This window comes from Pavona decussata, unplaced genomic scaffold (assembly GCF_977016875.1).
Source record: "Pavona decussata unplaced genomic scaffold, jaPavDecu1.1 SCAFFOLD_140, whole genome shotgun sequence".
In the NCBI taxonomy this organism is placed as follows: Eukaryota; Metazoa; Cnidaria; class Anthozoa; order Scleractinia; family Agariciidae; genus Pavona; species Pavona decussata.
The window spans coordinates 1,205,576-1,224,194 of NW_028145553.1; the positions used below are offsets into that span (position 1 = coordinate 1,205,576).

General features: G+C 37.0%; 1 protein-coding gene across 6 annotated transcripts; it reads right to left on the reverse strand.

The window, feature by feature from the left end:
• Nucleotides 1-400: 400 nt before the first annotated feature.
• LOC146466875 (uncharacterized) lies at nucleotides 401-10,416 on the reverse strand. 6 transcript variants are annotated; one of them, XM_085126531.1, is made up of 3 exons: nucleotides 7,461-8,013; nucleotides 7,077-7,138; nucleotides 401-3,335 (listed from the first exon to the last, which is right to left on the reverse strand). In XM_085126531.1, the coding sequence occupies exon 3, from the start codon at nucleotides 3,320-3,322 to the stop codon at nucleotides 1,367-1,369; it is 1,956 nt and encodes a 651-aa protein (XP_084982657.1). In that variant the 5' UTR covers nucleotides 3,323-3,335; nucleotides 7,077-7,138; nucleotides 7,461-8,013; the 3' UTR covers nucleotides 401-1,366. The 6 variants fall into 6 exon arrangements, with proteins under 6 accessions (XP_084982657.1, XP_084982659.1, XP_084982656.1 ...); XM_085126533.1 differs by lacking the exons at nucleotides 7,077-7,138; nucleotides 7,461-8,013 and adding an exon at nucleotides 10,024-10,416; XM_085126530.1 differs by lacking the exons at nucleotides 7,077-7,138; nucleotides 7,461-8,013 and adding an exon at nucleotides 9,935-10,416.
• Between the last annotated feature and the right edge of the window lie 8,203 nt (nucleotides 10,417-18,619).

Here is an 18,619-nt window from a genome sequence, read left to right on the forward strand (position 1 = left end):
GAAATCTTTTTTGTGAAAGAGTGCATTAAAGAAATTACACGTTTTGTGGCCGCGGTAAATAATTTTCCGTGGGAAATTAATTCATCGAACACGACAGCGCTGCACGCCCGTTGTACATTACGTCGCGACAGAAATAGATTTTCAACCGCAAACTAGCCCGTGGAACTACAAAAACACTATGCTCATCAAAAAAAAAAATCTTATGCGCCTTTTAATCTCCTCGTTTGATGCTACAATACGAGTAAAGAGGGCTTTCCACCCAGCCCCAGATTCGCGAGGTTTTGCGAGCCACGTATTTCTAGTAATAATAGTAGTAAAATAGGGGAAGAAAAAAAAAAACAGACAAATGAGGTCACTACTAATACACGGTGTTCACGATAAAGGATGCAACACAACGAGGTCTGCATCATCATTTTATTCCATGCTACATTATCAGTTGCCACATAAACTTGCCACTCCAGAAACGTGGTATCAGGCGATCAAAACAAGAAAAACGGTCAATTCTAACATAGTTAATAAAGGGCAATGGTTATGTATCCTGAAAAATTTCTTTGTTATAGGTTTTTGTTAGTAGGCCTGGACAGTGCACAGAAGGCAATAAATTTTGGAATGTGTTGGAGCAACTGACCAATAGAAACGTTCGTGTTAAGACATTCAACTGTAGTGTAAACATTCAAATAAAGGATTGTGCACTGTCGTGGCCCTTCCAACATAAATTCCAGCACCATTGTTTTCATGGCAAAGTTTCATAACCAGTCCCTCAATTAACTATGATTTTAAATAACAGATAGGATATGCGATGCTTACTAAGGTCGCACAGGGCCCTTGATACATTATTTATGTATTTATTTAAAGGGAATGCACAAACCGTGGCGATGGATTCCGATCATACGCGAAAGACTCATTCAGTGCACTCCCTCGGCTGTCTTCGGTGTATTAGCCATTACACGATTGATTGAAATTTTGAGGTACGAGCTTCTTCTGCATTTCAAAAACTCATAATAGTTACGTTTGAGAGATCGTTGTGGGACGTAAAATGACCCATCTTGTCATTTACTTAGTAATAATCAGCCATTCAAAACTGACTCTACTGGTTTCTTTACTCAAACCTAGAATACGGGATGTTCCTATTCAATGAGTGTTCATTGTAGTAATATTCTATCGTACCAGTATAACATCCTGTTCTAAATTGATAAATACTAAGAAAAGCTCAGCCTGCTAAACGATAGAGCACATGTCAGATTATTTGTATTTTAACTTGCACGATATCTATATTGTAATCGGTGCAAAACATCGTCAATCAGCGTAGTTGTAGTTGTACAGCATTTTGACCTTATGACACAAATTCTTCTTGGCCAAGACAAGTTTAAGCAACGACCTTCCGAAATAAACGTTGCGCAAGCCCAACAAATTCCTCAGCTGTTGCTTCAATCTTCTCTCGTACATCGTTACCAGGATTACCCAGAGGCCTTGATCGGCGCATTATAAGTCGCATTCCGCGCTGCCTGATGGGTTCACCTGAACTTATGGAGGAGTTTTCATCAGAAACTGTACCTGGAGATGGATTAGCAGAGGTCGCCAAACCAGTAGGTTCCTTTTCTTCAAGCATTAACAATTCTTTTACTAAGACAGCTCTATCTGCAGTTAGATTGACTGCTTGGTAAAACATCTTACTCAGTTTTCGGCATTCTTTGGATGCTGGGCCGACAGCAGCCGCATATTTCATGTAGGTCCCATCAATCCTCCCTGTTAAATCATCTGTAAAGGAAGCGAAGTACTCGCGCATCTCTTTTCGACCTTCCTCATTTCTTTGTTTAAGGCTATTACGAGACGAGCTCATCAACTTTAAAGCTTTGTTAGTCAGAGTTCTGAGGGTTCCAGAAGCTTCTTTTAATGGATAATCACAGGGTTTTTCCACTTGTTTTGGCAAGAGACTTTTACTCCAGCTAACAAAGAACTTGTTTCCATCCAAGGTTCCGCCGGCCAATTCGAATGCGTAAGGATGTGGGCCTTTGGTGGGCAACACCAGACAGTCTCGCAGTTTCTCGTACCCTTGCTTGTCATCTGTCAGAGTGAACACTTGAACGTCTCCGGGATGATAGCAAGGTTTCCTTATCACAACAAACTTCTGGTCAGCGCCAGGAAAATGTTTCGCGTCGCCTTCTGGCAGTGTGGGATTGAAATAGCACTCTCCGCGCTTCAGCTTGTTGTAAGGGTCGAAAATGGCAAACACCACTCGTGAGTTAGGGACCAGGATGTTTGTGCATCCAGCAACTTTCTTCATCTCCTCTAGTTCCTGATTCCTGAAAAACTTCAGTTGCTTTTTTATCTGGCCATCGCTGATACCTTTGTCTTGTATGTCACGCAGAAGCTCAAATTCACCCTTGACCAGCAGGAAGAGCTCGGCTGTCTCTCTGCACATGCCCTCTAGCATTTCATAATAGCGCGACTGCAATTCCAAGAAATTCTCTTCAGGAACTCCTCTGTCAGCCAGCAGCATTATCATCCTACTGTCCAGGTATCCGTTGTCATAAGGGCGGGAAAAATCCACTACGTCGATGAACTTGAGCGATTCGGGCATGTTCTCCTCTGGAGTCGCAAATTTCTGCATTGATGAATGAAATTGCACCTTAACGTCTGTCAAATCTTCTTTGAGAACAAGCGTAGCTTCGACACCTCGGAAGCGCGCATGAACAACACTAGGCGGATAATCGCTCTTCAAGTTTTCTTGCACTTCGTTTGAGAATTCAGAAGACATAAAACCGAATACGTCTGTAAACGTGCATGATTCGAAAAAGCCACGTTGTATGTCTTGTTCTATCTTGTGCTGGGTTGAATTGAGTGGTAAGGGCTTGTTCAGCGGTAAGAAGAGCATGCCAATCTTTCTAACTCTCTTTCTCACGTCTCGTTCCGCCAGAAAGTCGCCAAACTCCGCCAAAAGTTGATGGATTTCTTGATGCGATGCTCTCATTAAGTAGCAGGTTTTTTTCTTTAGTTGGGTTTCCGTGTGACCGAGAAAAAGGTATAGACCTTGACGACAAAATATCCCTCTCTCCAAAATACTTTTGCAGAAGGCGTTCACCTCTTGTGGGGGAGTGATGTTAAACGTCAACTTTATCAGCATTTGGTGATGATCATGTCCAAAGCGTTCTTTCAGTAATTCTGTGAGCAAAGAGCTTTCAAGTTCTTCATAATCCACTGTGTAGTGTTCCTTACCAGTGCCCACGGTGTGAAATTGCACATGTAGTATGTAATCTTGGTCTTCTCCCTGAGGAGAATCATTGGTTGGAGCTTCTATGCACAGGTAGTAGCCGTCAGCCATTGCGTTTTAGCCTCTGCAAGTCAACAAAGGAAAACCAAATTTAAGATTGGCACGCACCAAACGAGATTTGACCCTGGGACTAGCCTCGGCAACACTGAGGTAGGGGAGAAAAGTACTTGTGTGAAAACTATCCATTTTTGCGGAGAGAAGAAAAAGGAAAAAGAGAGTCACAGCGACAACAATTGGTCGAATCGAAACTGGTTTGAACAAAGGGGACATTAATTATTCCTTGGAACTTTTCCTCTCGTCTTCGCTGCGTTTATACCATTCTCGGTGTACTGTTCGTGGGACTAGTCCCTGTGACCAAATAAGATAACTAACCAAATGAATAAATAGGTAAAATTAATTAGCTATTTAATCAACCAATCAAATTCAAGATGGAATTGCCCCTGCAACAATCCTTCTCTTGTCTATGTTCTCCCCGAGTCTCCGTTCGATGTTCCTGTAGTCAAACCTCTCGTATAAACGCTATGAACACCACAAGGAAGTTAAACAGGTCAGGGACACAAGAACAAACACACATAGATACACACAAAAATAAAGATAAACAGAGTTAAGTAAAGTACCAGTATTATAAGATGACTATAATTCTTACATTGCAAAACAGTATTATTTATCTTAGAATTACAAAACTTCCAGCCGTGATGCTTTCACAGACTAGAACTTTAATATAGTCGTTATTTATCATTAATCAATCAGTAATAATTCTATGCCGAGTGAAGGACTGAATTATCACCCCTATGTTGACGTCCTTTCAGCTTGTCATGCAAGCTACCTCTCCAGAGAAATTGCGTGATAAATCTCAACCTTGTCCCAGACGCAAAATCTCAGAAAAAAAAAGGACTACTAGACTGCGAGCAGTCGTACTTTTTTCCTCAGATCACGAAATCAAAGTGACACTATCGTTAACTCGTGGATGTGGCTGATATTCAGGCCATTTTAATGCAATCCGACCCTGGCTTCTGTTGATAACTATGATAACAGATAAAAGGTCAAACTTCTTATCAGCCATCTCTTTTAATTAACAGAAAAATTCAAAACTTAGTAGTGAGTAACGAATTATGAAATATGTACAGTTGTCTATTTTTATAGTGGAATCTCAATTATTTGAACCCTCAATTTTTCGACACTCCCGATTCTTTCAACCAGTAGTTGTTTAAAATTCTCTAGTTGCATTTGCTTCAGTCAGATTTTATCTCCTATTTTTTGAACAAAATTCAGTTTCCCTAGGAGGTTAAAAAAATTAGTATTCCACTGTAGTGATCTATACAACATTATTATACAAATGTTATACACCAAGTGAATTGTTTCCTTTTACTTACTTTTGATAATACCACGATGACTGTTTATTTTTTATGGGATTTGTGACGTCAGTGACCAGTGCCACAGTTTTCTACACCTTATCACATACTCTGGTATAACCGGCTTTGTCAGTAATATAAGGAAAAACACTAATTAATATTTCCTTATCCATTTTGTACAGGGTTTATGTAAGATATTCTTTATTTATATAAGAACAGTTTAAACCACTGATTGTTTGAAGGATAAAGTGATAAAATGCTTTTAATTTGCAATATTTCAAGCAAAGTATAAATTATACATCATTTTGTGAAATATTCAGAAGAGGACTATGATATGCACACTCCACTCTCTTTAAGCACGCTTGTACCTACTATTTTTTTCCCAGAAAAAAAGGATGATGAAATGTAATGTAAGGAGTATTTTACAGAATACTTATTTAATGACACATGGTAGGTAATTTGCTGTGTAAAAATGAATGGGACTTCTCAGATGAGGTGCTATCCATAAGCTGGAGTGATAAGGCTGCAGCAGTGTAGTGTTTAGCCATGCATGAGTCTACTGACTTAATTCTTCAATTGGGTTTTTGGTTGTAAGGACAAAAGGTTAACAGGTTGAAGCAAGCCAACTACCTTAATTGAGAAATCAGAGAACAAAAGCTGCAATGTAAATTTTTGTGGTGAAAGGAAAAAATTCATTTTCTTCTCAGTATTACCTCAGTTAGGAAATGTGGTCGATGCAAGGTAAAGAAAAACTCTTTGACCTTGGTAGGATTCAAACCCATGATTCCACGATTTTGATCACTGATGGACCAAATCTCCTCACTACGGCAATGCGAAATTTAAGTGGTTTCCTTCCAGCACAGAAATTTACACTCCACGCAGAGATAATTTGCTGATTTCTCAATTGTATAATCAGTACTGCACAGCCCAAAATTTCATTATCCTTTAATTGCTGTGTTATTTTCAGCTTTATTCCAAGTTAACTCTCTCATGTAGCAAAGTGAAAACAAACTGCTGGGGATAACTATCTGATCAATTTTTTTGGTAACAGTAGAGACAGTATTTGATTTTATGTCAAACCAACTCGGCAAAGGAGAGAGAACCTTGGATCCAGGTCATCGAATGCCCTCCCTAATCCATTTTTCATTCTTACTACTTTTCATATATATATCTATATATAAAGTAGCATAAGGCATTCACAAGCGATTGTAGTGTTGACTTTGCAATATCAAGAATAAGAGCAAGCTAATTACCACTGTGGTTTCCCTGAACAAAACAGTATCAGTTTGCACTCTCAAAACAAAAGAACTAATGTGGTTGACAGGAAGTTATGAAAGGTTCATGCTTTTCCTATCCCTTCCAAAACAAATGGAAAAATAACTAATAATTATAATGCATTCTAAGATTAAGTTGACAGCAAGAAAGACATCTTGACTCTCTAATTAATCGATATCAGTTTTGTATGGAGCTGAACACCTAGTTTGAGACCAAAATAAACAACTTTAATGTGTAGAAGAATAGCTATCAACCTGGGAATAACAGAAATGTTTAAAAATGAGCTTTTCGATCCATTGTATTGAATAGGCCTTATCATGGTTTTCGACGCCATTTTGACGAGTAGGCAAACACGTCTGAAATAACAGTGTTTGTATGGAAATCCGATGTCAAATAACTGAGCTTCAAAAAACATCGCATCTGAAAAATTCATGAATTGGAAACTTTTGGCACTAGGAAAACGATTTTAAGTAAAAAAATTTGAGGGATGTAGCTGTGCCAGAAAGCGTCCAGTCGTGTTTTGAACTTTCCATACATTTGTCTGCATAGCGAACCAGCCGTGAACTGCTACTAAAAGTAGTTCGCGGGAAAAAAATACAGGGAAATGTATGGAAAGTTCAAAACACGACTGGACGCTTTCTGGCACAGATAGATCCCTCCAATTTTTTCTTAAAATCCTTTCCCTAGTTCCAAAAGTTTCCAATTCACTGAATTTTTATCTGAAAATTATCTGACATCGGATTTCCATACAAACACTGTTATTTCAAGACCTGTTTGCCTACTCGTCAAAATGGCGTCGAAAACCGTGATAAGGCCTAGTTCGGATGCTCTACCACCGAGCTACAGGAGACTCGTGGGAGCTAAGGCCATTAAACTATGTTCACGGGACAAACATCCTGCATACTGTTAGGATTGGAATGTCAATGTGTGGCATATACGCAATAGAATAAATGTGATGGAACTAGTATTCGGAAGGTCTTAGGTCAGTCGACTCCTGGTTGGAGCACTCGGATTTTTTTTCCGAATATGCCTAATTGACATCAGATTCCCATACAAACACTGTTATTTCAGACGTGTTTGCCTACCCGTCAAAATGGCGTCGAAAACCGTGATAAGGCCTATTTATGAGCTACAAGTACAGTACTTAAAAGAAAATAGAAAAATGACTCAAAGCTAACTTGACTTGAAATATTTCTCCTGTATTCAAACATCTCCAATGTGTATCTCCCTCAAAGAGAACCTAAACATCAGCAAAACAAAATCACTCAATTTGACTAGAGAACGATGAAATCTAAAATATTTTGTAAATCCCTATAATTAAGGAATCGTTTTGGTACGCGGTGTATCAGTTTGGAACGATCTCTTTATTGTCAATATTATGTTACCGACCACATGAATTCATATAACAAGACTGGCCCACTATTGCAATTTGAACATTATCTTGCTTAAAGATTAAAGGTTACTTCTAGAAAATTGCTAAGTCCTCAAAAAACAAAAACAAACAAAAACACTAAAATTAGTTTAAAAACTGTGCAAGCATACATAAAGATTTGAAGTCTTACCTCCTCGATTGACAAAGCCGTCGGAACTTTCGCCATCCACCGACAGAGCAAAACCCCTTCTACTTTGAACATTTATCACACTAAAAAAATTCCTTCAACCCAACAAATCTTCTAAATCTATTAGAACGGAACATTTCCACACAGTGGCGCAGAATCGAAAGAATAAGATCGCTACCAAACTAGAAAACTTCTGCAAGGTTTGCTAGCGCTTAAAAAGATCCTTGCTATTTTCATCCACTGTCCTGTTACAGGTTGACGTCTAAACACTGCTATTTTTAACCAAATCACTAGAACAAGGCAAAGACAACTAAATTCGCCATTTCGGCCGCCATATTTGTTTTTGAAATTTAAGTTCGCGCGTGTGTAAGAAGAATCTGGGTACTAGCGCAAAGATCACCCTATTGTCTCCCTTGCTGTGGGATTGGCTATTATTCCACTTCCGGTTACACCGGAGTGAGTGATTCATTTGCACATGGAAAGCCACCACTGGATGCTAAAGCATATCCACGAGTAAAAAGAGTTTTAAGGACTACAGACAAAGCCAGAGCGTTTGAATTTGGCTGTTTCTCAGAACTCTCTGGATAATCGGTTAACAACAAGCAGTAAAAACCAGTAATAAACTGTGTTTGCAAGGACCACCGTGACAAAATAAAAGTACCGGATCCTGTAGTGAAGGATCTAATCAGCAAAAAAATTGTAAAGCAAATAATCTAAAAAAAGAGCAAGGCTGATTTCACGGTCAGGGAAGTATATTTTCCAATATTTCGAAAGGCACGGCCTTTCTTCTTCAGAGTATGTTTGAGACTGACCCTGGTATCTATTGTAACTGTTTAAAATTGTAACGTATCTTGCCACAGGGTCAGTCTCAAACATACCCTGAAGAGGAAAGGCCGTGCCTTTCGAAATATTGGAAAATATACTTCTCTGACCGTGAAATCAGCCTTGCTCTTTTTTTAGATTATTTGCTCAACAACAAGCAGGCCGCCGCCGTCAACACTCGCGAGATTGCATATGGTTTCATGTGTCCCCATTCTTTCTGCACACCTGATCGCTTCTCCCAGGAAGTTTTTGTGCAAAGGCAATCCGAGTTCTCCTACTTTTACTGTCAATTCGCGTTTATTATCAATGACAGGAGTACAACAAAGAAATCGAGAGAGGGGATTTGAAATTGACACTTCAAAATTAGTCGGGTGTAAAATCACTGACTTTTGTCTATAGCCTCTTGTTGTTTCCCTCCCCTCCGCGAGTCGCGTCTCCACGCGGGAGGCACTTTTCGCGCGCGCGTGGCTTGCTCGCTATACTATCCCTAACAAAAATAAGGGTCTATACTGCTTGTAGTCCACGAAATCTTTGAATTAATGTAATGTTTTGGGTTTTTTCCACGATGGCGGCAGGTTCACAACTGGGATATTTGGACAAGCCAAATGGATGTTTGCGGATCAAGATACTTCCGGGATAATAATCACGAACTTTGCAACGTCATCACTTTCGGTCTCTTCAGTCTTGCATCCGTGTAAAACGAAAAATATATACGGTCATTTTCTCCTAGTAAAAGCGACTTGTATTGACCAGTACAATTAAATAAATGTGAATTCAAAGAGACTCAATTTGAATAAACCCACGCGTACTCCAATCCATTACTTCACTGTTGTGCTGTCACGCATGGTACAGCAATAATTTGGATCTCACTTCTGCGTTTTTGGACGAAATCCTGAAGTCTGACCATTCAAATAAAAGCATAAACCTGTTGTACTACCTATTATGCTGTATATAAGTTGACTCTGATCTAACATTTAAGTGAATGGTTACAGCCATTTCAATGTTACGTGCCATGTAGCCGGGCCAAAATAAGTCTCAAATGTAAACACAACTGAAAGGCACAACTGATTTATTTGCGATTGAACGCGTCTTCTTATGCAACGAAGATTGATTTATTTACCTTCAGACTGAGGTAGGGAATATCGAAGAAGTGAATCAGAGATCGATAAACCGATGATGTAACGCCTTGCGAACAAAACGGCCGAATTCTCAGCCGGCGAAACTTTAATATGGAATACAGCCGATCGAAAGCGGTCAAATAGATTGAGTTTTTCCGAGAGGCATGCAAAGTTAACAGGTTGACACATTTATCAGCCATTTAGTTCAGTAGTTGTAGTTAATTTTTCATTTCCTTGGCAGTCTCTTTGCCAATAAGTCGATAAAGTTCCGGCTTGATAGTTAAAACGGTTATAATTATAATTATTAACGGTCTTTCAGCCGTTTATCTAGCATGTCGAAAGATGGCGTGCCGAAAGATAGTCGCTATTCTGCGCTATGCACGAAACACTGTTTTAATAAGTGGCTATTAAGGCTTGAACATTGAGTAGTAATTTTTTTTTAAGGTGTAGTTTACAATGCTGCGAAAGATCGTTTTTAGATGAAAGTTAACCAGTTACCAGTCATACTATCTCAAAGATATTGGCGCCAATTCTTACCTGCACGTGAACACTGCCAACTTGCCAAACATAGTGGAAAGTGATACTGCATTTGAAGTGGAAACGTCCCATCAATTTTATCTACTTACTATGTCGCTGAGAAGAGGTCATGACTTGTAGAACTTCCTCATCAGGATTCAGATAATGTTTCCTTCGGGTCTTGACAATCTGCGAGCCAGCGAGCCATGCGAGGCAGACGTGCGAGGCACTCAGGTTAGCCTAAAAAACACTCCGGTTAGCCTAAAGAGCACTCCGGTTAGCCTAAATAGCACTCAGGTTAGCTTAAATAGCTCCCCGTTTAGCTTAACGGTTAGCATTTATGTTGGGGGTTGTTCATGCCTCGCACGTCTGCCTCGCATGCCTCGCATACCTCGCTGGCTCGCGTATTGTCCACACTCGTTTCCTTCAGTAATCCGATTTTCTTTTCATCGCGCTTTAAAACCTAATAGCTTTACTCCCTGCAAGAGCCATGTCTTATCACTGAGAATTCAATAATTCCAAGTTAAAACTATGTTGAAATTATTAACGCAACTTTTATTTCCTACATATTTGTCTATATGTTTTGTTTACATCCTTGCGCGTAGTCGACGCCGAAACAGAGATCAGATATTATTTCAAGATATAGGAGCTAAAAATAAAGCCAATAAATGAATAGTATGATGAGGATCGCAGACTACATTGAACCTTTTGTGCGTGAAATTGTGCATGAAAACTAATGAGCAAGGGAGTAAAGAAAACAAGCAGAATTCTACTGTAAGTGAGGCTTACGTCGTGAAATCGGGATCCATACAATAACTGTGTTGGAAGGATCTCAGGTTTCATTAAGTTGGGGGTACCAGCACACGTTTGACAAAGTGTGCTGGAACAAGCCCCCAACTCTATAACTACTGTCCCAACAACTGAATGAGACCGACACAGCTGTGTCGTGACGTCATATTATTTCAAACCTCAATTTCACTGCTGTCATTTTTTTTATTCATATAGTTCAAAGAACTATATGGCCATATTAAAACTAAGTGGAAAATTCAGTCACTTTACTAGTTGCTGTCAATTAGTGTCTTACATGTGAAAAGAAATATTTGGAATACATGTGTGTTTAAAATGTTATGTCTGTGTGCTCATTGCGTGACATTCTCGGAAAACAGGAAGTTGATGATCTCATTCTCTGGGACTTTCCCGCTTACGTCTAAATTTAGTCTATTGTATTTCAAGGTCATGAGACAGTCGTATGATTTTATCGACTAATCACAATCAAATCTTTACTAAGACCGTTTGTTATAACGGCTGAAACGGTGAATCGGTTGACTAACTGGAAAGAATTAATTGGAATTTATTTTATAATGACCATGAGGAAGAAGCAAATCACAGCTGTGGCGTGACGTCATACCTACCTTAACGGTGGTGCTACGGTCTAGATTCTCGGCTGTAACAACCCCCTATTTTGAAAGTCATAGAGATGAGGCAGAATCATGGACACATGAAACAGACTGTACTTGTGACACATGTATGTAGACCGACACAGCTGTGTTGTGATGCCACATCCTTTATTTTATTTAGTTTATCTTAAATGCCCGTATGCGTATGATTTGATTCCATCGTCTAATAAATATCGTTTATCATCAAAGCATGACAACGATGTTTTATTTAATCTCATAACTGCCAAGTTGATGTTTTTCACTTCTGATTGTTTTCATTTTGTGATGCAATTGTTTATTATTGAATAACACATCTTTGTAATTAGCACAGTGTTTGATATCTTTTTTAATTACAATCTTCTTGATGCCTTTAGCGGCTCGTCCACATTGATTATTGTCTTTCAAATAACTGTACATCTTTGATCTCAATCCTATGAATTCAACGATTGGTTTGCCTCCAGCTTCATCCTTGAATTTACCAATGACTTTTTTATTCTTATTGCTATAATATATACTGTCTTGTGGATAATCACTGTTATCGAACATATTCTTATTTTTCCAAAAGTCAAGATATGCGTCTTCTGTTTCAATTTCATATGTTAAACTATCAGTATCGGTAAATAATAACCTAGCTTTGTCTCCATATTTCTTTTTAATATAATTATAATGAAAGTCATACATCAATGTTTTGCTAAGATCAAGAATACACATCCCAACATATGCCGGCCTATTGAGAGTACGTGTTTCCTTAATCTTGTGGACAGCGACTAGATTCTCATTGAATATGTTACTGCTCACATAGGTAGGTTTCGATGAGAGTTTTAATAGTTTCTGCTCATCATTTACAAGTCTAATATCTTCTCGCTTTCTGATATTCTCCATAGTCTTACCAAAGACGGAGTTATTCATCAGTTTGAAGAAATCTTTTTCAAATGCATTTTTAGCCAATGTTCTCTTTTGTGAATTGAAATCTATATATTGTTTCAACCATGGACTCTGATTAAACTCAAGAACCCTATATGTGTCTTAGTTAGTTTCAATCCAAGAGACATACAGTTCTGTTGTAGGTTTCGATAATGTAGAACAGGTAGAACATATTTCTCTTTGTTAGCCAGTGTCGGTATTAGTTTTCTGACTAAGCCAGTTTGTATATTAAATTTTGCAGCAATCTGTTGACAATAACCAGATAACATATCTTTTATAATCATATCTTTTATAAGCTTCTCGGCAGCACATGGATAGTCATTATGAATGTTATGCAGCTCTTGGGGATATTCAAGATCAACCTCCAGTATCAAACCCTTTTTCTGTTCCTCATTGTATTTTGATAAATCAAGCTTATTTATCTGTTTGTCTGATAACCATTTGAATCCTCCGGTTGGAAGATACTGACTCATAGCCCAACCATATAGATTGTTGGCATCCAAATACATGAGAAACTTTGACGGTGCCTTATCATCGTATTCTTTTATATATTTATTATTTGCCTTACCATATCAATTAGCTATATATGTTATACCAGTACCCGGCATACCTTTCTCAATAAATTCAAACATATCGACTTCCGTCAAAAGCTCAAGTCTGATTCAAGTCATCTTCAACATTGCATCCCAACTAAGACCCGGTGATGTGAAATAATGACATGGATCTAGTTTATAGTATTGCAGACAAGTATTTCGGAAATTTTCGAACACATCAGCTAACAACAAAATGTCTGATTTCAAATAGAGGTCATGATACTCTCCCATTGATTTTAATTCATGTTTGTACTCCTCATCACTTATATGCTCATTATTCATAATACTGAAGAAGTCTTCTTTGTTCGGTAATTGGGTTTCATCGAACTTCTCAAAACTATCCATATAATCGTAAGGATATACTCCTTTTTGTGTCATAAGACTGCGTTGCTCTTTATGGAATACTTCATTAGTATACTTGAATGCTTCATCAGGCAGATTATATTCTTGACTAAGTTGCTCAATGACTGACTCATAAACTGGAAACTATCAATAAAAGTCAAATGATTGCCAACCATGAAAGCCATGTATTTCTCAAAATTATTTGGAATGACATTGATATTCATTTGACACTCTTTTCCGTTTTGTTCTTATATGTATGCTTTTTTTAAATTTTTTTAAGATTGTTAAAACAATCTCACCAATCTCTTGCATAATAACATGACTATCATATCCACGCAGCTTATGGAATATCACAGGTATCTTATCTGATAGTTGCAGATTCAAATTGTTTATATTATTCTGTTTCTCAATTTTATGATACTGCTTGACAGAGACTGGAAATACAATCCTTGTATAATCCAAATTCTGAATATATTGCTTGTCAGTGATTTTAATCCGCTGCGGATTTCTGTCTTGTGGATTCAAATAACGAATATGACACCATCTGAAACATTCATCATCATAATTTTTAATGTTAATAATACCCTTTGACGCTTTTTTTTGTTCATTAGGTAATGGGATATATGATTATCCCTTGATTTACTACATTAATATAATGACTGTTCACTGAATTAATTAACCATGCTGATCCTTCTGAGATCCATTGTTGAATCTTATTCAGGATTTGTTGTTCAGATACTTGTAACGCCTCTTGAATTTCCGTTTCATTTAACACAATCTGAGGTGTGCTGTTAAAATAAGCTTCTTTGTAAATAGTTTCTTTTCCTTGTTGTTTTTCAAACGTGATTTCCAACGTTTCAACAAATTTAATGCCTGTCATTTCAGTCAAAATCTTTTACATTCAATTGCTAATCTTGTATCTTGGAGTTGAATTAATGGAACTTCATCGTCTTTCAGGCTGATTTCATATGATTTGGTATACCCTGTGAGGGCTTGTGTTGTTTGAAAAATTTGGTTCTGGGAGCTGGAATCGGTCGTTGTGACCAATCATTTCGTTTAGTTTGTGGTACATACAGGAACTGGTTTATATCCATCCCTGAACTGACCGGCGGTGGTAATATTATATCGTCGCTGAACTCTGGTGATGGTGCTATAATATAATTGTCTTCATACTCCTGGACCATCTGTTTGACACTTTTATGGGGTGCTGGAATGAGTCTTTTAATCATCTTTTTGGTTCGTGGAGCAGGTGTTGGAGTGTTCTTTTTAAGAAGCAATTCAATGAGCTCGGCTTTTGTGAGCTTATTCAGATAAGATTTATTCATTATACTATTAGTTGAGATAATATTTTTGCTTTTATTTTGTTTTTGATTTTTTGTCATTTTATAATATACTATAATTATTTTACCTTTAAGTTTATTTTGAAAGTGTGTTAAAAAATTCAAATAAAAATTGTTGTCTTCATTTGAACCTTTATAATGCGTTATTCAAGTGTTTCTTTTGCCTTTGTTCGTTTAATTGGTGTTTTGTGCTTTTTAAATGAGTCCATTTACCAGCCAGTTTATAGTCTTTGTTACAAAATTCACAGATCCATTCCTTGTTTAGCATGTATTTTGTTTTGCTTTGTTTAATCGCTGTTAATCTTGATTCTTCAGTACAATGTTTTACTATACCTCTTGCCATTATAATGTACTATAATAATTTCTCTTTTGAGTCTTTTTGAAAGTGCGTTTAAATTAATCAAATCACAATCACTATTTCATCATCAGCGTCTAATTGGTCGATATAAATTTGTAAAATGTCGTTTAAATCTTTAATCATATCACGAAGGCTTCAAATTTATGAGTTTCCCGGCCCTATCTATCGTCTTAGTCAACATACAATTTAGACAATCATCTTCAGGTTCAAAAACATTGAGAAGAAAATCTAATCTTAAAATAGTCGATGTTAACTCTTTTTTGTTTTTGTTCGCCATCGTTATATTATATTCAATAAACTAAATTCTTATGTAAAAAAAAAAACCAACAATAATCATACTCTTGGCTAGTCACTAACAACTAACAATAAGAAACGAAAAACACAAAAAACTCTGTATCCCAACAATATATCTCAGTTATGAACCATCCTTTTTTGCCATTAACGCTTTTTTGCGTTTAAATATTACCTTAGATTATTTGTAAATCCTTCAATGGAACCCAAGAATTGAAGTCATCACTGTATCTTTTCCACTTTACCAAAGCTTGCTTCTTCTTATAATCTCTCCGGATAACTTTATCAATTCTAAATACCTCTTGTTTTACTTTTAATTATTCAGGTTCATAAAAGCTGCCTTCTATCTCTTCATCATTGAGATCCTTTAGTTTGAACTAGTTTGTTAGTGCGGATTGGATTAGTATATTGGATTTTATTGATTATACTGAACACTTCTTCTGTCCAATACTGTGTATGATACTGTGTTTAAACTTTATCAAATACCTTCCTTTTATATTTGCTTATCCTAACCTTATCACCAACTTTAAATTTTGGTTTGGATGATAATCGCTTCATATCACCTGATATAGGTTGAAGTTAACAGTTCCTTCATTCTTTTTCTTATATGCTTCTGTCGATGTCATTTTTATTGAACTGTGTTTAGTGTTATTTTACTGTTTCAATATTTCAGGTAATATATCCAAATACTGTGTATTGCCTTGGACAGTGAACTGCTTTCACATTTTGTTTTTGATTGTTCTGTTCCATCTTTTCACTACTGATGATTTTTCTTCATTTTCTGTCGAATACAGTTTTATGCCGTGTGTTTATTGAGTAAGTCTTTCATGTGTTTGTTGTAGAACTCTGAGCCTTTATCGGTCCATAGTACTCTGGTTTTCTACCCTCTTTGAAGATGCTTTGAAATGCTTTAGTTACAGTTTCACCTTTTTTATCTTTTAATGGGACAATCCAACCGTATTTAATGAAGATAGCTATCACCATGAGAAGACACTTGAAACCCTTATTCCATTTACTGAACTGTTGCATTGCAACAAGATCAGCAGCCCATATTTCATTAATATGATTCACAAAACACGCCGCCGAGTAAAGTTACGCGCTATGGGTTTATGTAGTTCATCTGCTAGTTTTTCTTGCCAGATTTCTTCTTTACTCGACAGCTTTTGACGTTTTTTGGAAACCCAAGACCACGTTTTTGCTTTGTGTTGATCATATTTCGAGCCAACCAATGCCCCCACTGTCTCTCATTATAAGGGCCATTGTCGATATGCTTTGTTCTTACATTTTTATCATCCTTACATACAGAATAATCGACGTCATGTTGCATGGTAATAGCATCTAATCTGCCTGTTGGTTGGTCGTTCATCTCAAGTATTTCTCCTGTTGTTGGGTCGTATCTCACTTGATTTTCAAGATAGTTATATGGACCCGTATATTTATGCCCAGGCAATGTCCACCCGCTTTTATGTTTCGGCAGTTTTCCGATTGCTTTGTGAATATCAATACCACTGCCAAATCCTGGGAAGGTAAATGTTGGCTTTTGGACCCAACCCATTTTCTTAGCATAACTCGTATAAGGATTTGGGTATTCAGTTGTCAATCGCAATTATGTTCAAAGTGAACTTTCAAAACAAAGAATAACACACAATGACATGTTTGTGGAAAAGTCGGGAGATACAACGACTGATGATCTCATTCTTCAATCTCAACCATATCCAATACAAGGTAGTACAAACAAAGCTGTAAGTTATAGAGCAGCAAGAGACATTTTAATTTAATTTAATCAAGTTTCAGATTTACAATCAAATCAAATCAGCCGTTGAATCTGAGGTAGGCTTAAAACAGAGTACTAGACCCCTTAAAAATAAGCCACCTTTTATTACATCATGAACAAATCTATAGAATTAATTAAATAATAAAATTATCTTAAAAGTTACACAAATGGACCAATCAGGTAAAATACAATGTAAAGTTAAAAAAAAAAAACAACTTTAAACTTATCATAATAAAAGTTCATCTAATTTTTACGGAAAATTGACAAGGTATTTGATTCTCTTAAACTAAGCGGTAAATCGTTCCACAGACGACAGATCCGAACAAAAAACGAATTCTTAAAGACGTCAGTCCTGCTGTAAGGGACATCAAGCGTTAAATGATCAACATTTCTAAGCGGCTTAGTACAAGAACGAAATACTACGATACTTCAAGGGTAATAAATTTAACTTACTAAGGCGCTCGTACTCAGAATAATCCCTTCCAAGAATGAATCTTGTAGCCCTAGGCCTGCGTTGAACTTGTTCCGTAAGTTGTTGATGTTTCGTTTAGTATGTGGTGACTATACCACGCTAGCATATTCAAGGCGTGAACGAACCCAAGCGATATAATTCTTCGCATTAATATCGTTGATGTTCCTGTAAAGGACGTTAAGCATTTTTTGGGCTTTCGAGGGAATAACATCAACGTGATTATTTCAGCTTAAATTGTGGCTAACCAAAATCCCCAGGTCTTTCTCAACATCAACACAGTCTAACTTAATCTCACCAAGGTAATAGTCCCTATCATCGATTGATCTTATACGAGCCACCCTTAAAACCTTACACTTCTTGGTATTAAACTCCATACCCCAAATACAAGACCACTGGAATAACTTATTGAAGTTTGAAGTTTATTTGCCTTTCTTTCTAATATATTTACAATTAATTGAGTGGTTAATGTATGGAGAGGTGACCTCTAGAAACCACCAGGCTTATAGTTGAGGCCACCTCGTACCTAAAAAATATATGCTTATATAGTTTGTGCAACAAGTGTGCGGCTTTGCCAATTCATTGCGATTATTTTATTCAAAACTCTAGCAGTTTATACTTAAAGTTGGGAAAACTTGTCAGAGAAGTGATTGTAACAGGAAGGGAATTCCAGATCTTTGGGCCTTGATAAAGAATTGTGAATTTTTTCAGATTAGCTCGGCAATGATGCACGCGATATATAGTTGTTGGCAGTTCTGGTGCTATAGCCATGAATTTGATTGTTTGTCAAAAACAAGTTGAAAAACAAAGGAGACAAAAGGTTATGATAAAAGTACATAAATTTCGCTATTAGAAACGTATTGATTTGATAAATGTCTAAAATTTTTAATTTGGAGAATAAAGGAGCAGAATGTGCTCGATAGTCTGAATTGGTAATAGCTCGCACAGCCCGTTTTTGCAAACAATAAATTCTATTTAAGTTAGTTATGTATGTAGACGACCATGTAGAATTACAATAGGTAATATAAGGATAAATTAGCGAGTAGTACAAAGTAAGTTTAGTTTTTGAGGATAGATAGAAGCGGGACCTGAATAACATTCCAATTGATTTAGAGATTTGTTTACATAGATAGCTGATATGATCTTTCCAAGTAAGGTGCTCATCAATATATACCCGGA

Excerpts from the sequence above, each read along its gene's own strand:
- LOC146466875 (XM_085126533.1), bottom strand. The coding sequence starts at position 3,322 with ATGGCTGACGGCTACTACCTGTGCATAGAAGCTCCAACCAATGATTCT.